The 21269-nt window shown below is 43.1% G+C and overlaps 1 protein-coding gene across 7 annotated transcripts in view; it reads left to right on the top strand.

Moving 5' to 3' along the window:
- Positions 1–20552, top strand: part of LOC117546597 (histone deacetylase 4-like) — a 40818-nt gene extending 20266 nt beyond the window's left edge. For 3 of the 7 annotated variants that reach the window (XM_034216878.1, XM_034216874.1, XM_034216871.1), the window contains 24 exons: positions 778–801; positions 1239–1389; positions 2054–2177; positions 3386–3504; positions 7348–7476; positions 7639–7745; positions 8114–8242; positions 8331–8523; positions 10005–10228; positions 13027–13239; positions 13724–13937; positions 14366–14499; positions 14581–14683; positions 14849–14895; positions 15018–15125; positions 15349–15404; positions 15552–15639; positions 15810–15929; positions 16092–16189; positions 16345–16463; positions 16812–16945; positions 17297–17381; positions 17459–17603; positions 17746–20552. In XM_034216878.1, coding sequence (XP_034072769.1) covers positions 778–801; positions 1239–1389; positions 2054–2177; positions 3386–3504; positions 7348–7476; positions 7639–7745; positions 8114–8242; positions 8331–8523; positions 10005–10228; positions 13027–13239; positions 13724–13937; positions 14366–14499; positions 14581–14683; positions 14849–14895; positions 15018–15125; positions 15349–15404; positions 15552–15639; positions 15810–15929; positions 16092–16189; positions 16345–16463; positions 16812–16945; positions 17297–17381; positions 17459–17603; positions 17746–17785 — 2904 coding nt within the window. In that variant the 3' untranslated portion in view covers positions 17786–20552. The remainder of the gene's footprint in view (positions 1–777; positions 802–1238; positions 1390–2053; positions 2178–3385; positions 3505–7347; positions 7477–7638; positions 7746–8113; positions 8243–8330; positions 8524–10004; positions 10229–13026; positions 13240–13723; positions 13938–14365; positions 14500–14580; positions 14684–14848; positions 14896–15017; positions 15126–15348; positions 15405–15551; positions 15640–15809; positions 15930–16091; positions 16190–16344; positions 16464–16811; positions 16946–17296; positions 17382–17458; positions 17604–17745) is intronic. The other 4 variants (XM_034216877.1, XM_034216876.1, XM_034216872.1 and 1 more) reach the window with 3 other exon arrangements.
- The last annotated feature ends 717 nt before the right edge of the window (positions 20553–21269 follow it).

Raw genomic sequence — 21269 nt, 5'->3', positions numbered from 1 at the left:
TGAGAAACCGGCTCGAGATACACTTTTTGTTATATTCCATGAAATGCTCCTAACATCCCGATAGCAATGAATATCTTAAGTGCTTTGACAACAAATACATAAAGAAATGTCTTCTGTGGAAGCCGTGGCGCTGTAAAAAGCACGACCAATCATCTGAGCCGGCCCGGCTAAAGTAACTGGATGGCCTACCTGCCTGTCAGCCTTCCATCTGGGCACACACTTATCTCGTGCCCTCATTGGTCATGTGCGCGTTCGTGTGTGTTGGAGGAGGGCAGATTTTTTCCGGCTGTGTATTTTCTAATTCTAGCGCACTCGAGCTGGTTTCTCCAAAATTACCTACCCCACCTTTAAACAGTCATTTGAAGCCTCAAGTTAAAGAAATGTTCAATTGAAATGGCTTTAAAGAAGATAAGCTTTCAGTGGCATTTGTAGAATTGATTTGACGCTCTTATCCACTGGGAGTTCTTGGTCTCGTGGTACACATTTATTTTATTTTGGACCTTATTTGTTTCAGACAAAATGCCAAACCCTAGCCAGAGTATTCCTTCTGTTTGAATCCCTTAGCACTGCAGATTTGTTTACATGTAAAGCCTTTAACAGATGCTCTTCTCTTTATTGTCTGTGTTATGAGGAAGTGAGCAGATTGGATTATGTGTCTTTCTAAAGCCTCAGCTTAATAGTTTATGTTTGTTTGAAAGCTTAAGTGTGTGGCCTGAGGTTTATAGCATTGCAAATGTTTTTATTTTATTGCCTTAAAAATCTGTTTAATTATTGCAGATGGCAACCTACCAGGCGCAGAATGTAAGTAGATCTTTGGAGAAGAGAAAGTGATGATTTCAAAATAAATGACTTAGTAATAAGCATAATACTAATAATTAAAAAAAAGTAATAATAATAAAAATAATACCATTTATTCATGGAGTGCTTTAAATGTACTCAAATAAATTAATAATAATGTTTTATTCTTCCAGGGTTTTAAAAGGTACTCAAACTAACAATATTTATGACAATCATTTATCAGAACTTAAGTGTAAATGTACTGAAAATCTAACAAATATTTACCGAGAACATTTTACAGAAAATCCAGCAAAAAAAGAATTACTGTAAATTCACCAAATCACCAGGAAGTTATCTTTATGATCTCATCTTGCAGATTTAGAAGCGTCTCCTGATACTTAGAAACACTTTGAATAAATGTCTTTTTTTCACTGACATCACTCTGTTGTTCGTCCCTGCAGCAGCAGCAGGAGCTCCTGGCGTTGAAGCACCAGCAGGAGCTGCTGGAGCACCAGAGGAAGATGGAGAACCACCGTCTGGAGCAGGAGCTGGAGAAGCAGCAGCGCGAGCAGAAGCTGCTGCTGCTGAAGAACAAGGAGCGGGGGCAGGAGAGTGAGTTCATTGGTTCATACCACCAGTAGAAACTGCCACGATAAAGCGGAAATATAGAATATATGGGTATATACTTGCAGGAGTAAAAAAGTGTGTGTGTTTGCGTGAGTGTGTTTCCATTTTACTTGGAGAAGCTGTGTGTTTTGGTAAACGAGCTGTATTAGCCGGTGGCCTTGGTGCAGCTCTCTCTCTCTCGTGTGTGTGTGTGTGTGTGTGTGTGTGTGTGTGTGTGTGTGTGTGTGTGTGTGTGTGTGTGTGTGTGTGTGTGTGTGTGTGTGTGTGTGTGTGTGTGTGTGTGTGTGTGTGTGTGTGTGTGTGTGTGTGTGTGTGTGTGTGTGTGTGTGTGTGTGTGTGTGTGTGTGTGTGTGTGTGTGTGTGTGTGTGTGTGTGTGTGTGTGTGTGTGTGTGTGTGTGTGTGTGTGTGTGTGTGTGTGTGTGTGTGTGTGTGTGTGTGTGTGTGTGTGTGTGTGTGTGTGTGTGTGTGTGTGGGACAAAGAGAGAGAGGAAAATGTCTTAAGGGACAATGGTAGTCTCGTTCAAGTTCACTGCATAAATAAAAATGATGGGAGTGTGTGTGTGGAAAATCAAGCGCAAGATTTAAAACATTTTGCATGCTTTTCTTTTGCCAGTTTAAGTGTATTCTAATCTCTTCGTGCTCCTTTAGGTGCAGTGGCGAGCACGGAGGTAAAGATGAGGCTGCAGGAGTTTGTCCTGAACAAGAAGAAGGCCCTCGCCCAGCGGAGCCTCAACCAGGGAGGCCTGCACAACGACGCTCCGTACTGGTACCGGTGAGGACAAATTCTTCACTTATGTCATCATTAGGCGTGATGGCGTTAATTCGTCTCATTAAGACACCTGTTAACAACAGCGAATGTCTTTAGTTTGTGTTAACCACGGACTTGATTTCACTCCTTGTACTGACTGTAAGCTAACAGGAAGCTAACTGCAGATCATTATAGGTTTGGATGCTATCCCTCTGACTGCATCTGAATAATGTATTGGATTGTGTCTTAATCTATCAGCGAGCTTCTTCCTCACCTGACAAAACAGAGACGGGAACACACACGAGAGCAGGATATTAGCAGCTGATGATAGGGGCTCTTACGCTGAACGCTCGGCCTTGGGTGTTTATTGTAGCCTCTCTGGAGTTCTTTGTAGGTGTGCACACTTCCCCTTTGCTTTGCATTCACTGACTGGAAACACGGTTATGCTAACCTATTTATATTCGTGAGTTACTATTTTCTACCGTAGCAGTATTCAAATGGCAGATACACTAATATTTTATTGCCAGATCAGGACTGAAATGTTTCTTGCAGCTCAACAAGGACAACTATTGTCTGTCTTCTAAGAAAATAAACAGACATTTAACATACTATTCCAATCACTGAAGACAGTATCTTCAAGACCATACAACGTACATTTGACCTGGGATTAACCTATGTATTTAATTTAAGGATTGACTGATGTGCAAAATAAATATTACAATAAAATGCAGATACAGAACTAGAATACCGTTACACAATCTTCATGTATAACCCAATGAAACGCCCACAAGTGATAGAAACTTCTCTTTCTATATTTGCCTTTCTCTATCCGCTCATTGGACTCATCTTCCCCCTCAGTTTTGGAAGAGGAGTGTGTGTACATCCGCTTGTCAGGCACATGCATCTGGTCCGAAGCCAACCTCGGCTTAACTTTGCCCACAAACAGCACCTTATTCTGCAGTCAGCGAGCAGATGGCAGCACATGTCTGCAGCACTGCAGAGGGATGGTGCGTTAATCATACGGATCTTTGACAGCCGTGAAGTTACTTTGCTCTGATTACTAATATGGTCTCCTGTCCATTAAGTAATCTGGTCTAAGGCAATATATCTGTTCTGGAAAAGTATTACATGTTTACTTTCATATCTGAAAACTTGATACAAAGAGATTGCTGATATGTATCATCAATTTATGCTACTCATCTGTAGTGACTCTAATGTGTTTTGTTTTTTAGGAAAACCCAACACAGCTCTCTGGATCAGAGCTCCCCTCCGCAGACGGGCATTTCCACCTACAACCACCCTGTGCTGGGCGTCTACAACCCCCGGGACGACTTCCCACTGCGAAAGACCGGTACGTTACACACACTCCTGTTAGTTATTACTTCCTGTCTTCGGCTGTTCCCGTTAGTGTTGAATTCCTTACATTTTTCTGAATTTTCCCGCAGATTGATATGACTGCACATAATCCCTTGATCAGAGTGTCTGTTATCAAAAATAACAGACCGCAGAATGTTCAAAATTGACCGATCAGCGTTGAGTATTAGCTAAGCTGGATAATAATAACTTTTAACAGTGCAGAGCTGCTTATTTGCTCCTATGCAGGCTCACGTTCAGAGGGAATAACACACACACACACACACACACACACACACACACACACACACACACACACACACACACACACACACACACACACACACACACACACTTGCAACTGTAATGTACAGCGCATGCAGACTCACGTTTCTCTGCACCATTAATCACATCCACATTAGGCTGTCAGGGTCTCCCAGCATGAAAGTGTTGGAGAAAAAGCGTAGGAGGTTCAATGGTTCAATAGAGTGAGAGAGGTGATTTACTATATTACCACTCTTTCGTGGTACTACTTTGTGTTGTTGGACCTTTCTGCTGCCTTTAATTTAGTTTAATGATTGCATATTAAAACTAACTGGCTCTGATAGATCCTACTCGAGGGTTTCTTCTTCTTCTCTAGCTGTGCAACAATTACTTTTGGGGTCCCCCAGGGCGCTATCCTCGGCCCTTTATTGTTTTCAATCTGCATTACACCTCTGGGTCAAGTAATTCACAGCTGCAATATTTCTTTTCGCTGATGATGCACACAATAAACCCATCAGACCCATCCTGTGTTTACTCACTGCTTAAGAGGTCTCACATTTTGGAGGTCCAATCCTTTTTTAAATATGTATTGCTTTTTAAAACCTTATATGTTTTGTACTTTTAATTAATCCCTTTCAGTTTCAGCCAAATTAAACTATTTCCTGGTCCAAAAGGAGGTCCTAAATCATTGGGTGTTTTTCTTAATTTGATTTAAATTGCAAAAAACACATTTGCAACAGCCGTTTGTTAACTCAGAAGCCTCCTTAGGAATGAATCCATTTCTTGAATTTCAGTTAAGTTCTCTCTTGTTTTGTATGCCCAGCTATATACCCTATAATCATTTGCTTTATTCCCCGAGAAATCAATTGACCACCTTGAGCTTCAAGAACACAACAGGCAGGGCAATTACAACATCTGATTTTAAATTAGTTTTATAGTGTTGCTTTGAGTTGTGATACTCTCTAATTGTCCTTCATCTGTTCAGGACTTTTTAATCTTGTACAAATAAACTACCGAAAACTTAATGTGTAGAGTAAGAAAGGACGGTCGCTGGAGTGTTAGTTTGTTCCATGATTTTTCTGTAAGGCTGGTGATGCTGTTTTCCTGCAGAGAGAGGAGAGGACCTGTGCCCTCCTGATATTTGCCCACAGCGATGACGTGCTTTGTGGGTTTACTTATGGTAATGCCAGCCTGGAGAGGTTAGAGGCTCTTTATTTCACCCAACGGCCATAAAGTACACCACTGGCTCCCTGGGCTACCAAGCAACGGTCATACGAAGCAACAGTGCTCTTTTTTGTGCATCTCACATCCTCTTTTCCATTTTATGTATCCGACTCTGATTCAGAGCACAACAAGAACAGTTCAGATTCATGCCAAAATGAACCGTTAGGCTGAAATCTGTGTGATCAAATTATAAACAGAAATGCTGATTAACGCGTTGCATCATTTATACCGTGGAGTGGAGAAAGAGTTGCGTGACTAGAGGTGCCTCCTCAGATAATTGGCCGCCTGTTAAAATCATTAATTCCTCTGGTACGGTCAGCTTTCATGGTGAGAGAGGGAGCATTACAGGAACATAGATATTCTCACATACACATGAGTGCCCCCAGATATCTAAGGAAGGGGTGGGAACGTTTGGGGGCCTCGCAGAGCATGGCATGATGTTCCTGTCTTTTCTAGGGCAGGCAGTGCTTCACATGGAGACAAAAGCTCAGACAGGCAGCACACAGCCTGCCTTCAGTAAACATGCGGCCGTCTGAATATAGGATGTCACTCACATATGCGACCTCTCACCTCCGTGGTGTGGCCATTTTAACGTGACGACAATGCACCATCTGTTCGTTGATATCGTGTGTGATCGCATGTGCTAATGCTTCCCTCCGGCCGCTAACAAAGCTTCTCATTCTGTTTGAAGTAGGTTCAAAAATACCACGACACATTAAGGTCATTTGTAAGCTCCAATTATAACCATGGATGACGTGTAGTCCTACTTTCCTTACTTTCAGTTAATTCATTTCAAAATAAAACTTGTAGAGATTTGTATGTGGAGCCACTCATTTATATCCGTCTTGTTACATACATACAAGTACATTTACTCAATTACGGTAATTAAGTAAAAAAGAAATTATATATTATAATTGATTCTTTTATTTTTATGCTACTTTATACTTTTACTCCATTACATTTATTTTACATATTCAGTTACTTTGCAGATTAAACTTATTTATCATCTAATAAGTTATTTAGAAAAACATTTTAACATTAAAGCATGGAAACATGTCACAGAAGAGGCACATTTATTTTGATCTGACACTGTGAATGGGAAAATAATTAGAAGATTGTTTCCCTAAATGATAATCCAGGGAAGTTTGCACCAGGAGTTATCTGCACGTTCAGAATACAAGTTAAAATCCAGCGGCAGATTAATCAGGGTTAGTGATGTCCCACAGTTGGATTTAGCTCCTCTTTTGATGATTAAAAATTGGACAATGAATAGTGAAATTACCCAAGGCAGCTGATTGGCAGGGCAGAGTAAACAGAGATTTATCCTCCGTGTCCGGAGCCAAGGTGACATGCTGTTCCCGTCTCCTGTCTCCATTCACAGCCCTGTGACAGCAGCGACAAAAGACCAAAAGGCCTTCAGAAAATCAGGCTCCCAAATTAGAGCTAATTGCTTTTCGAGCCTCGATGTTGTTGGGAAAATGGATCAGAATTTGGTATTGGGATCATGTAGCAGGCAGGCAGGTTTCATAACAGCGAAACAGATCGATGTGCAGCTTAAAGACTGCAGCTCAGGTAACTCATGCAGCGTCTGATCGATCCGTCCAGAGCTGCACCGTTTAACATGACAGAGGCTCCGCGGGGGGCCAGAGTCAGAAAACCACACAGTTATCATAGAAGGTGATAGAAGGAGGAGAAATTGTGGAAATGGCACACTTCAGTTCAAGGTGGTGTATTAACTAGTATTATATCGAGGTACTTTTAAAAAAACTGGAGTGTTACCATTTTACTAAATACTTCTACTCCACTACATCTCAGGAAATATCGTACTCTTTATTGCAATACATTTGGTTGACACTTATAGTTACTAGTTATTTTTTTATTAAATAACATGATAATAATCTTCTTTTTAAAAAATATTTATTTATGTGTGAATTTTATTTATTTCAATATATATACATTTGTTTATTTTTTTTATATATAATTATATCTTTGTATATTATATATTCTGTATATATATTTAAAATATATAACACATTTAAATATATGTGTGTTTATATGTACAAAAATCATGTCTTCCTTTTTATATCAAATGTTTTGTAACATTGTAATCCTGTTTGTAATCCCCATTTTTTTAAATGTACAAGTAATCTGAATACTTCTTTTTGAAATGTAACTGTAGGAATTGATTGCATCCTGATTATGTAATCCCATTGCTCTCGAGCCTGTCTGTATGACATGATGATAAACTGGCAGGGTGTGAAATCTTCCCTCCCTCTCTGTGACAGTGTAGCGTTCAGAATGTTAATGAATGAATGATGATGTCGGCTCTCTCCCTCTCTGTCTCTCCTCTCAGCCTCCGAGCCGAACCTGAAGCTGCGCTCCAGGCTGAAGCAGAAGGTGAGCGAGCGGAGGAGCAGCCCGTTGCTGCGCCGCCGGGACAGCCCCATCACCACCGCCAAGAAACGCTCGCTCGACATGGCAGGTGAGGAGACACACAGCCGTGGGGGTTCAAAAAGTTTACAACGCTTTTAGGAGGGGATATCAAATACACATGTGGTGTTGTTAATCCTGAGCTTATTTGTTGACAGCCCTAAGTGATTCGTTTGTATCTGTATATATATATATTTTTTTGTATGTGCTTCAGACTCTGCGTGTAGCAGCGCCCCAGGCTCAGGCCCCAGCTCCCCGAATAACAGCTTCAACAACATCCACAACGAGAACGGCATCACTCTGTCACTCAACAACTCGGAGGTAACACACACACACCCACACTCAAGTAAATAAAGCACCCTATGTTAAGAGAAATTAATATATTGAGTAGTATCATAGGATTTCTCCTCTTCCTGCAGAAATGTTGGGCGGCATGAGGTTTAGTCGTCTCTTTTAGACACTTTTTAAGCAACCATCTTTTTTATATTCACCAGTGGGGTATTTTATGTTGTATAACCGACCTTTTTTTCAGGTCTAAAACAAACGACATTGCCTTACCAGGGCACAAGTAGTGGTAAAATGCTGTATTAGGGTGGAGGAGGCCTTTGATAAGGGTGCAACTGATCTCTTTCCTCATGTATGGACACCTCCTGCTGTTTCTCATATTTAGTTTTAAATGTGCTTCCCAGGCGTGTCTGGTACAGCGGCTGTGCAGCGGTGCTGATCGGGGCTCCATTTGCCAGCTGTCCCTCTACACCTCCCCGTCTCTACCCAACATCACCCTGGGGCTCCCCGCCACGGCCACCGCCGCCTCCAACGTAAGGACGGAAATTACTCGTACACTTTTTATTATTTAAAATCACCTCCACGCTCACTCTCTCTCTCTCTCTCTGTCTCGCCTCGAAGGTGACCTCGGCGCAGCAGGACGGAAGTCTGCAGCCGGCCCTCTCCCTCAGCCCCCCCTTCCTCTCCGGCGGTCACCTGACGCCCTACCTGTCCGAGGGCGGGGCGGGGTCAGGCGGGCACGGAGCGCACAGTCCTCTGCTGCAACACATGGTGCTGATGGAGCAGAGCCCCGCACAGAGCCCCCTGGTGACAGGTACTAACATTTAGGGAGGTCACATTTCTCAGCCGATATCGATGTTTTCTTGGTATTTCTTACTTTTGATACATTAAGTTCATTAAGCTGATGATACTTCTGTATTTTATGTTATTCTGAAATGGGCCATTGTGCAGATTGAGTACACTTTGATGCTATATTTTAAGTAATTGAAGACGATAGTATTTGTACTTTTACTTAACTAAAGGATCTTCCAACACGAATGTCACCTTTTTTCTGATGTGCCGATGGCAGTAAATCAGACGAACACGGGCCGATGCCGATCTCTAAAAGCTAGTGATCGACGGTCATAAAGTGAGCCATGTTAGCTCTAATATCTATCTATCTATATCTGGTTAAAACACGTCTCTGTATAAAAGTATTATTTGTGATGTGTGTCCGCTGTACACGGTGTGCCCCCTCACTTTGACAGACGTCCATTCACTAGCTCAGACTAATGAGCTCCTTTCATATGTCAGCGTATGCCATGAGAGTGACACGGCCGCATTGTGAGCCCTTTCCCATCAACTCATTCATTGACTGTTGCTATTTTCAGCAGCGCCGCGCTAGCACTGAATGGCCATGATGACGCACAGTGCAGACGCAACTATGAGTGTAACCACGCAAAACAAAAACAAAAATACAAGCGCCCATGCAGAGGGGGGTTTCAACAGCCCAGATGCATTAATTCTGTTGTTAAAGTCATGTATTTAAAAAAAATCCTTGCCACATCCATGATCCAATCGTCATAATGGCTTCCTTTTCTTGGGACAAAAAGGAGTCACAAATATAGCTTATTTCATCATTTATTTTCTACTTCTTCTTAACTGTGCATCAATTTTTTCTGAAACAATCTGAAAACTATTTTGTTTGTTCTCAAATATTTTCCCAGGCTCCATCCACTTCCTTCACCATAAATTATATATGTATCTTTCATTTTAGGGCAGTGCCTTCTATCTTTGCTTTTAATCTGGAAAATTGTGTCTAGACTTGTCACATTTCTCCAAAATAGTGACAAAAATAGCCCTGGCAGACACAGACACATGCATCATTGTGACACCTAGTCTAAATACTTCATAGCTTTCCTAAACAACCAGGTCTACCTTATCTAAACTAAAACGACTTCTTAAGATTCAAATGGAGCTCAATTAGACACTGGTATGATATGTGAGCATGACTTCTTTGTAGACAAGTCTATGTGTATTAAATAATGATTGTATTCCAGTTTTACCCTCAAATAAAGCACTGGAAATGTACTTGTAAGGATGCATCATGTTGAAACAGTGACATTAGTATCTTGTAGGGACATAGTGCAGGAAATGAAAGCTGCCTTTGTGTCCCAATCGAATGTAAAATATGACGCACAAAGCATGCTCTATCCTCCTGTCTCCGAAACAACTCATCCTCATGGAGTTTACTCTCTGCCGTCTTGTGTTTCTCCTCCTATTGTAACTAAACTCCGTCTTGTTTTGTGTCCAAAGGTGTGAGCGGCCTCTCCATGTCGCCGGCAGCGTCCATGGCCAAGCTTCAGCGGCAGCACCGGCCCCTGGGGAGGACCCAGTCGGCCCCCCTCCCTCAGGGGAGTGCCGCTCAGGCCCACGCTCAGGCCCTCGCCCTGCAGCAGCTGGTCGTCCAGCAGCAGCACCAGCAGTTCCTGGAGAAGCACAAGCAGCAGTTCCAGCAGCAGCAGCTCCACCTCAACAAGGTACTGCCTTTCTCCCCGGGGCCACACTGATGTTAATGTGTATCATTTCTGCATTAAAATGTCTAAAGGGAAAAGACCAATTGGATTTATTCTGTTGCATAATTCCAAATCTTTCCACTGATTTTCAAATCTAGAGAAATCTGTCATTTTAATCGAAGTCTTTTTTATTTGATTGCCTGTCATATATCATCCAGGAATTGTCATAAATTGACTTTTTAGCCAGTTCTTAAGCCATATTTTTCTGAAACTGAAAGCAATCATCAGAAGCCGTCATACTGGATTTGAAAAACAGTCATTTTTAACATGAAACTGATTTATTTCGTGTTTTCACCAGTTTTACTCACTGTATATGTTTGTTTTGGAGAGGAGGGGACTCCTGTGGATAATTCGGCTTCTGGGTCAAACCTCATTAACGTATGGATCTTCAGTTATCACTAGGGTTGGGAACCGAAACTCGGTTCCAGATGAGAACCGATAAGAAAATGCCGGGTACCGGGTACCCATACAAAATACACAATTTCGGTTCTGCTTAACGGTTCCTAAACGCGGTAGACCCTGTATTCCAGCGGGTCCGTCTGCACCGCGGTGCTGCGGTGACCCGGTGGAATACAGGGCGGACCTGGAGAATCACAGAACGGCCGGTCGTCAGCGGGCCGTTGACGGCCGGCACCGCCCTTAATTTTTTTTAACGGCATCATATAAATTGCGCTGACAGGCGACAGAGGTCCACAGTTGCCCCGCAGCGATGCTCCCCCGCCCTCCCGTAGACATTTCACGAGCTCAGTCACTTCATAACACCAAAGATAGGTCGCGGTAAACACTCTGAAGTGAGGCTCCACTACACCAAAAAAGAAAAAGAAAAGGCAAAGTGTAATGCCTGTTAATAGCTTGCCACAGGCATAGCTCAGTTAAAATAAAGCACAGCTATTGTGCAATACATTTGTATTGCATGTATATTTTTTAGTAACAATTTCAGTTAAAGCTTTTAAGAATAAATATATTTTTGTTATCTAAACGTTTGACCTCTTTATTTTACAATTTTGGAATCGAAACGGGGAATCGATAAGAACCGGAATCGATAAGCAGAACCGGAATCGAAATCGGAATCGATAAATTTCAAACGATACCCATCCCTAGTTATCACAGACACAAGCTGAGTAAACATGAGTGGCACATTTGCTCACAGTCGCTTCGGGGTATCCGTTCTCTGTTGATCTCCATCTGGGAAACACAGATTTTTTATGAAGTGCTTTTTATCACCGGGACCATTTTGTTTTGTAGAGCAAGAGACCTCTGCGGGTAATTCGGCTGCAATGTCAAACTCCCATGATTCAACGCTGCTGCATTAACACCACAACACTGAGACACCTAAACTAACAATTTAAGATGTCAAATTGAAGACAGGAAAACCTTTCTGTGCCTAAAACTGCCAGGCTAAAAATAAAAACTAGTCCATCAATCCTCCAGTGTACATTTTCTTTTGGCATCTGCAGTATTAGCTTTACTTTTTATTCAGTTTGAATACAAATGATTCCTTTTCTTGTAGAGTAGGAAGGAGGCTGATGGGAGGTGTGTGTGTGTGTGTGTGTGTGTGTGTGTGTGTGTGTGTGTGTGTGTGTGTGTGTGTGTGTGTGTGTGTGTGTGTGTGTGTGTGTGTGTGTGTGTGTGTGTGTGTGTGTGTGTGTGTGTGTGTGTGTGTGTGTGTGTGTGTGTGTGTGTGTGTGTGTGTGTGTGTGTGTGTGTGTGTGTGTGTGTGTGTGTGTGTGTGTGTGTGTGTGTGTGTAGTCCCTCAGTTTATTCTTTTTCTTCTTTGTTGTAAATTTGTTTGCGAGTAGGCGAATTATAGCAGGTATGTAAAGCAGTGTGTGTTAGTGTGTGTGTGAGGTTGTTTGTGACTGTGGCCGAGACAGTTGCCACGGACTGCGAGGTAACTTTGTGCTGCCATGGCAACAGAGCGGAAGCCTATTCTTTATATGGTCAGGGAGGAAGTGAGCAGAGTACTCGCTGGAGAAGAGGTAGGTGGATGAAACAAGGGATTACCTCTCCTCCTCCTCTTCCTCCTCCGCCTCCCCTGATCTAGTCTGACTCCCTCCATATGAGGCTTTCAGTGTCAGCCTTTTAAACAAACATCTCGATAACAGCCTCAAGGAGGGATGAGTTCAGAACAAAATAAGAAAATTACAAATGAAGTGAATTCAACTCTGTAAAATAGTGTATTTTTAATTGTCCGATGTGAGTAATGGTGTTAGTATTAGTGATGATTGCCCCCAATGTGCACTGTAAGGGAATATAGCAGAGGAGGGCAGCGGGACACACACACACACACACACACACACACACACACCTACCTGTAGCTGCAGCTAGAAACACTTTTCTGGCTGCCCCCTCTCACATCATTAACACTCACACACTGTGTGCCCGGCCGCCTGTGAAAATGAATGAATGGGAATCTGAATCCCCACTCTGAGAACAGCAGGCCCCAGAACGAGTCGATGAAAGACAAAGTAAATGACAGCAGCGCAGCAGGGAGCGAGGAATGCCTCTGTTTCCACCAGACACGTTTTTGCCCCGGAGTACAGGCGGCAGAGCGGCCACTCACATCCAATTAGAGCGGAGCGGCTTGAAACAAGCGAGACACAATAATCTGACGGAGTAATCCAAAATAAGCTTGTTAAAGGAAGAAAGGAGTGATCTGCCAGGAATTTGAGAGGAGAGCGGGCCCGTGTGTGTGTGTGTGAACGCAGCCTTACACGTTGGAGAGGATTTGTCACATCCTGCGGTTTTCCTTATGTTTTCAGATGATGACGAAGCCCAGCGAGTCGCCCGTGGGCCGGCAGCACCAGAGCCACCCGGAGGAGACGGAGGAGGAGCTGAGGGAGCACCAGGACGGAGGAGCGCTGCTGCCGGGCGTCACCGTGAAGCAGGAGCCGCCCGACCCCCAGGAGCTGCAGGAGGAGGCGCTGCTGCAGCACCGGGAGAGGCAGGCGGAGCAGGAACTGCTCTTCGGACAGGTGAGGATACAGGAGAGGTGGAGAGAAACACACATTCATGTTTTTAGGGCTCTTTGTGCTGATCTGGGATTTAATGCTGAGGGAAACAAAGCTGTGTGTTGGCTGCCATCTTTTGGCCATAACTTGCACTTGCAATATGCAGTACTGTATATTGAGTTTGTGACATTTATCATCGTCATCCCTCACTATACTGCTGTCAGACTGAGCTGTGAAGCCCATTCACATCTTTCTGTGGGTGCTGATAGTGAGAAAACATTGTCAAACCAATGTAAGATTGCACAAACAGATGATAAAAACCAAGAGGATTAAGCTAGTCTGTCGTACATCATCGGTTGTCAAGATATCCTTGTCATAGAAACAAAAAAAAGCTGTCAGAAAAAAGGCACTCTGTGGACACAGGCATTCAAGCTTTTTACTAAACTACAGCTGCAGCATTCCTCGCCTTTATTTATGTGTCCCTGTGTGTGTGTATGTGTGTGTGTATGTGTGTGTCTGTGAGCAGCAGGCCCTGTTATTGGAGCAGCAGCGGATCCACCAGCTGAGGAACTACCAGGCCTCCATGGAGGCTGCCGGCCTCTCCATCTCCTTCCCAGGACACCGCCCCCTCTCCAGGGCTCAGTCTTCCCCGGCCTCCGCCTCCTCTTTCCCCATCAGCGTCGCGGCATCGGACCCCCCCGTCAAACCACGCTACACCACGGGTACGCATCAGCAGCATTTTCGAATACGGAACAAAAGCACTTTTTGGGTGTTTATTTGCTCCTGTCACCTAAGATCCGCTTCCTTCTGAAGCAGAGTGGACTGAAATGAAACCTTTCCGTCCGAGAAATTACACAAAAGATTTTTTTAAAAGAGCATTTGTTCCTGCCTCACAGTGTCATTCAGGGCTATAGAGTGTGTTCCTGCAACAGAGTCCAAGATATTTTAAAAACAGTTTGGCCTACTTTACTCCCACTCTGTTCCAAACTGCATATATAATGTAGGAACGTCTCAGTAACATATTAATGCATCAGAAACAATGTGAGAGCTGAAATCAAACGGGAAGAATGTTCTGCTTCTGTGACACTCAGCTCTGTAATATATCATAACTTGTAAATAACTGTATCGTTCTGCGTGTGTGTGTTTCCAGGCCTAGTGTACGACTCTCTGATGCAGAAGCACCAGTGCATGTGTGGAAACACCAACAGTCATCCGGAGCATGCCGGACGCATCCAGAGCATCTGGTCCCGTCTGCAGGAGACCGGACTCAGATCGCAGTGTGAGGTGTGTAACCGGAGGAAAACACTCCACAGTGAACATTTCATAACGTAGTAAACCTGTATGATAACGTGTGTGTGTGTGCAGTGTATCCGTGGGAGGAAGGCCACTCTGGAGGAGCTGCAGACGGTTCACTCTGAAGCCCACGTCCTGCTGTATGGAACCAACCCTCTCCGACAGAAACTAGATTGTAAGCTCACTCACACACACACACACACACACACACACACACACACACACACACACACACACACACACACACACACACACACACACACACACACACACACACACACAGAGGATTTACTAAGATGCTAATAGCTACCTGTCGCTAATTTCACATTTATTTCACCAGGTTCAATCACTCCCATGTTCGTACGGTTGCCTTGTGGAGGGGTCGGGGTGAGTTTCATTCATAGGGGAAATAAAACGGTTTTCTAAAATGCAATATAGTAATATAAGAACATGTAGATTTTAGTATTCTTATTTTTTATGTGAGAATAACTCGGTGCTTGTGTTTGCAGGTGGACAGCGACACCATCTGGAACGAGGTCCACTCGTCGAGCGCCGCCCGGCTCGCTGTGGGCTCTGTGGTGGAGCTAGTGTTCAAAGTGGCCACTGGAGAGCTGAAGGTAAACACCCTCACACTCCTCTGGTCACTTCGTCATCATATCAAATACATTATGAGGATTGAATGTGTTTGAAAGTTTGAGAAGAAATGACCTTGATACGTTTTGTTGGACGTTTTAAATAATTCTAGCAGAGTTTAATAGATGATGTTGTGGTTCACCATTACTTTAAAAGAGGAAACACTGAGTTGGGATCAGTGTCTAACACCTTCCTCTGTGTCTGCAGAACGGTTTTGCTGTGGTCCGCCCTCCTGGACACCACGCAGAGGAGAGCACTCCCATGTAAGTACACACACACTTCATATGCATACATAAAGCGCAGGAACAGGCTAGTCTGGAGCACAAATGACATAAACCATTGAGTTAATCTGCACATAAAGTCCAAACTGCTTCATTTCCTACCGAAATAGACGATTTTCTTTGTTTCAGGGGTTTCTGCTACTTCAACTCTGTGGCCATCGCAGCCAAACTGCTGCAGCAGAGACTCAACGTCAACAAGATCCTCATCGTGGACTGGGTCAGTCTCCTGTTCTGTTTTTGAACACAGTTCCATCAATTGAAAATCTGCTCAAAGAGGGCCCCATTAAAGGGTCTTGAACATATTGTAAATATCTGTTTTCCCTTAATATTTGTCCTTGTGTTGTAATATCACATTGACCATATTGTGTGTGTGTTATCTAACCGCAGGACGTTCACCACGGCAACGGAACCCAGCAAGCGTTCTACGACGACCCCAACGTGCTTTACCTGTCCATTCATCGCTATGACGACGGCAACTTTTTCCCTGGAAGTGGAGCACCTGACGAGGTGAGTGTGCAGTAACAGTCCCAATTCATTGTGGGAAGCAGTTTGCCCAGGATTCAGTGTGCATATATTTCTTGTTAAAACACTTTTAGTATAAAGCTTGAGGCAAACTAACAGATGAAATATTTGTTTTTAAATTCGTTTTTTCTCTTTGTCTCCCTGCAGGTGGGCAGTGGACCCGGCGTTGGGTTTAACGTCAACGTTGCGTTCACTGGAGGCATCGAACCTCCCATGGGAGACGTGGAGTATTTGGCTGCCTTCAGGTACTAGAAACAAAATCAGACAGTACAAAATTGACCTCATTATTGTAAAGAAAGTACAAAGAAAATGAGAAAAACTGTGATTGGAAAATAGTGACAAATCCTTTGCATTTAAATCTTGTCTGTTGTTCTGAATCATCTTCTCCCTCCTCCGTCAGGTCCGTGGTGATGCCCATAGCCAACGAGTTTGCCCCGGACATCGTGCTGGTGTCTTCAGGCTTTGATGCGGTGGAAGGACACCCTCCTCCTCTCGGAGGCTACGTACTGACGTCTAAATGTGAGTTCAAGATATCTCAAATATATATTTATCAAATATTTAAATAATAGACTTGCCTTGGCATTTTATGGGTTCATTTCAGTCAAATGTTCGTTTTAATTTCTCGGGAACTTTTTCGGTTGGATGCTATGTAATTTTACACAAGATTTATGGAAAAATATCAGTGAATTTCCAGTAAATGTTCCTGTTGTATTTTTGGTAAATTCACACAACACTTTCTGTAAATGTTGTCCTTATTTCACGCTGCAGCAGTGAACCACACAAACAAAGAGTTTGATGCTGGAAAAGTTTAGTTACCGAGGAGATTTGTATGCATGCTCACACTTCCTGTAACCTGTCCTCCTCCAGGCTTTGGCTACCTGACCCGGCAGCTGATGACCCTCGCTGGGGGCCGCGTGGTCCTGGCTCTGGAGGGGGGCCACGACCTGACCGCCATCTGCGACGCCTCGGAGGCCTGCGTGGCTGCGCTGCTCAGCCAGGAGGTGAGGAGGTCGCCCTGACAACATGCTCATCCAAATCCTAATGAATGTGTTTGATCAAAGTAGGACAGTGCAGACAGAGAGTCCTCCATTTTTTTACTACTGCTATATTTTAGTATTTATATCTCAATCTACATAATTCAACTTTGCTGAATGCACACGTGTGTGGACTACAACAGCAATTTTGAGCAATGGAATTACAAAAAGCAACATATGTAGAAGCACATATGAGGAATTTGAAATGAAACTATACCAAATTAAAACATATATCATATGGGGTTAAGGAATCCGGTCATGTGAACGCAGCCTCTTGCAGTGTGTTTATATTTATCTGTGTGTTTCTGTCCCGTGCAGTTGGACCCGCTGCCGAAGGCTGTCCTGGAGCAGAGACCCAACCCCAATGCTGTTCGCTCTCTAGAGAAAGTTATAGAGACTCACAGTGAGTGAACCCTCCATAACACACATATATAAATATATATACAGTATGTTTCTAATAATGCACTTAACCTCCATCAGGTAAGTACTGGCGCTCGGTGCAGCACTTCTCCCCGCTGCTGGGACTCTCCCTGCTGGAGGCGAAGCGCGGAGACTCGGAGGAGGCGGAGGCCGTCAGCGCCATGGCCTCGCTGTCGGTGGCCAACACCACCGCCATGGACCAGAGGTAGAGCAGCTCCACCCTGCACAGAAGCATCTGTATAGTTATCAGCCTTTTGGAACTCTCAGTATAGTCACCTACTTAATACTGTGTATTAATAGCAAGCGAAGGTCTAATAATTGTGTGTTTGTGTGTGTTTGTCCCCCAGGCCGGAGGAGGAGCCGATGGAGGAGGAGGAGCCGCTGTAACCGGGGGAACCATGAGGGAGTCACACTGCTACCATTGACCTCTCCGGAGAAGAGTCTCGACGGACCCCTTCATTTAGCCCCCCCTAACCCCACTCACCACGTCGGTCACCTTGATTGGCGGCCCCTCGGCCTAACCGGGGGGGGGGGGGGGGGAGAGGGGGCGGGCTCAGCCTCAGAGTAGGGAGCCAATCAGGAGACGGAGGACTGAATTGGGAGAAAAAAAATTAAACATAACAGCGCTGCTCAGGGCGGCAGAGACACTCATTTTTTTTCTGTCAGCCTTCACACCCCCACGTTAGCGGAGTGAGCTAACGAGGGGGTGGGGGTCCGGTCAGAGAGGACTGCAGGAACACGGTGCTTCACACAGCTGACACACGGACAGCAGACATCTGTCCCACGCAGCTCGGGAGGTCCTTTTCTCTCTTTTTCTCAAAATATTTTCCCCCGCAAAACAAAAAGGGGGCATCATATTTTACACGATGCGTTCACTGTGGCCCTCACGCAGATTTGATGAGGAGACTGTGGAGTGAGAGGAGTGCCTTGGTGAGGGATTTCAGGATTGTTCAGGAAAAGATTGCCTTAAGTGACAAAAAAAAATAATCTCGCCGAGAAAATCGGTGCGAGGGAAGACGAAAACAATCTTTCAGCATGTTTACTACGAACGTGACGACTTTAAACGTCTCTCACAGCCTCTCTTGAAGACTTTACTTTTGGATGGATCTATTTTTCTGTAAAAAAGGAAAAAAAGCGCTTTGTTAAGGTAGTTGCCAGCTTCAGTAGAGAAACAAAACGGTGCACACATGAAAATTAGAAATGAAAAGTAAAAAACGGTTCAGCCTCTGATGTAGCTTCCCTTTAACTGAAGGCATTGCTTCGTACACACAGAAAGCATCCGAGCGGACAGACCGGACATTTCTTCGCAAGATTTCTGAATGTTATCCAAAAGAGAAAGCCAAGCAAGAAAAGCCAAAGCATGAGTTTGCATTTACAGTAGTCCTTCCACTTCAAACATTTCTCGTGCTGGCCCTTTGAGAAAAAAGGCTCCTGGTACAGTTTACTGATTTAATCACACATCACATTTCTTGTGGCGACTACCTGTGTTGCTAAAGTGAGCGAAACATGAATCATGTAAATTGAATATATTTTGAGAGGCAGTCATCGAGTACTGCCTGTTTGTATCTACATGTATGATTTTCCAAAATATCAATGTTTGGTAAGCGTGTCCACTTTTTATTTTTTATCGTATAAGATTATTTTTATAACTTTTTTTCATCCATAGATTTTGTGTCTTTATCCGTTTTCTGGATAGTTATAGGGCTGCCGTTCACACGCGTAGTACTATTCTTTCTTTCTTGTATTTATCGAAAAATAAGGAGCTAAACTTCCTTTCTTTCTTTATTTCTTTCTTACTACGGCTCTCTGCATTTTCATCAATTGTGTATTTATAACATGTACTGTTTATAGGAGATTTGTATATGGAAAATTTATAAATGTACTCTAACTAATGACAGCTATGATATTGTGAGCGGCAAACAGTGTGGTGTATGATATTACTCCATATTTAACTTGTCATCGACTGCACTGTTCGCCCTCATTACGCGGCACTGACATTGACTTTCAGAGTAAAAACATTTAAACACTTTGTTGCCTAAATTATACATTTTCCTCTTGTGCATGTGCGATTATGCACTTACCATTTAACTGTGACAACACACACGCATTTAGAGGCCGTTTTATGTAGCTCGCTGTTTTTTTAACGGCGGGAAAAGGAAATTAGGGGGCACAGATGTTTAAAAAAAGTGGAGTTTTATCTCATTTTGGATGGTCGAAATCTCTTCCTGAGCATGTGTTGCACTGATGGTGTCTCCTTCCATTTTCCTGCTTCAAATTAAATGATCTGTCATCTTATTTCTTATATCAGATTGTTTATAGGGAATGGGACTGTGAGGTCATAAATGGCAAGTCGTCCATCTTTGGAGGATACCAGGGAACTATATGGAACCCTTGCGCTCCTATTGGCTAGAACTCAACATATTGAACGTGATAGGCTTAGGGACAGGACTCTATCCTCCAAAGGTCGCCGCCCCAGAGTGCACCGCGGTTCCCCTTCCCTATTTAACGTTGATATCATTTTAAAACCTGTAAAATCATATCTGACAAAACATTCCACTTGTGTTTTAATTTGGCTTTTTTTTTATTTTGTAGAAACTTTTTACTCATTTTTTTGCTGTCTGCTCGCGCCAACTTTAACTCTTTGCATGGTTTGTGAGTCAGCATGCCTGCTTGTCTATGTAACAGAAATGTATTTGCACAATAGAAGAAGAAACACTGGAGGACTTTTTGAGAAATAAAACCCTCCCGACGGCACCAGGCAGGATGGTCTTCTTCCTCTCTGGTGGGCAAGACTTTGTCCAAATGAGACACATTTGATATTGTCCTTATTGAATATGGTTTCCAATAAGTGATTTTAACATGACTCAGCACTTACGGACTGTGTTAAAGAGAGCTCTGCCAAACCTCCTCACCTTTAAAGAATTGGGTTTGGAAAAAAGGGCGTCTGTTTGATTGTCACACACCTCGGCCAGTTCGATATATTTAACCACTGTGGCTCCAGAGCAACTCTTGGTTTACATGTAAATGGATAAAAAACGTTATTTTTTTGTTTGTTGTTTGTCTCTATTGATGAAAAATGTTATCTTTCTTTGGGACCTACGCTTTGGACATTTCATCTCTGACATCTATAAAATATATTTCTGAAAAAATACAACATGTGTTTCTTTTTTTTATATAAATGCAAATGTTTTTGCTTTTTCCTAACTGTTTATCTAGCTGATACCATTATCAGCTCCTTCACTTCAATGATTATTCAAAGTCCATGTTTGCACAATGGAAGTGTAAACACTAAAAAGTGCTGCTCGTTGAATTCCTGAGCTGCTTCACCCATATCTCATCTGAGAAACAATCCTTGTCTCCTACAATACAAACCGTATCTGTCATGTGCTGCACAGTACGTGAAAAAAGTAAATGAGCGGCCCAGCACATGACAGCAATGATGGAGGAAAGTGTGTCTCCACTGAAAGAAGATGACACACGAGGAGCGTCAAGTCTCAGCTGACTTTTATCTCAGAGGAAAATCTAATTACAGGATCCAAAATCACAAGAGTTCAAGCAGCATTCGTCAGGTGACTTCATCCTGAAAAAAACGTCTCGATTTAATAATTACAATTATTTCTAAAAGCCCAAATTGAAAAGGTTTTTTCTTTACCAACAGTCAAAACCTCAAATAATAACTAAGTTCATAGAATAATAGGAAATATGTGTCCTTAATGAAGCCGGAAAAAGATATTTACTTTTATGTTTGGTTTAATATAAAAAAAATAGATATAAACCACATGCAAGCAGTGGAAAACTTCTCCAATTAAATAATAAATTAAAACTAAATTATTTTAATGAATCAAAAAGAACAACAGTAATAATATAATTA

The sequence above is a fragment of the Gymnodraco acuticeps genome, unplaced genomic scaffold, assembly GCF_902827175.1.
Source record: "Gymnodraco acuticeps unplaced genomic scaffold, fGymAcu1.1, whole genome shotgun sequence".
Taxonomy (NCBI): domain Eukaryota; kingdom Metazoa; phylum Chordata; class Actinopteri; order Perciformes; family Bathydraconidae; genus Gymnodraco; species Gymnodraco acuticeps.
Note: the sequence above shows the minus strand (reverse complement) of the source record. Positions and strands in the feature narration are given on the sequence as shown.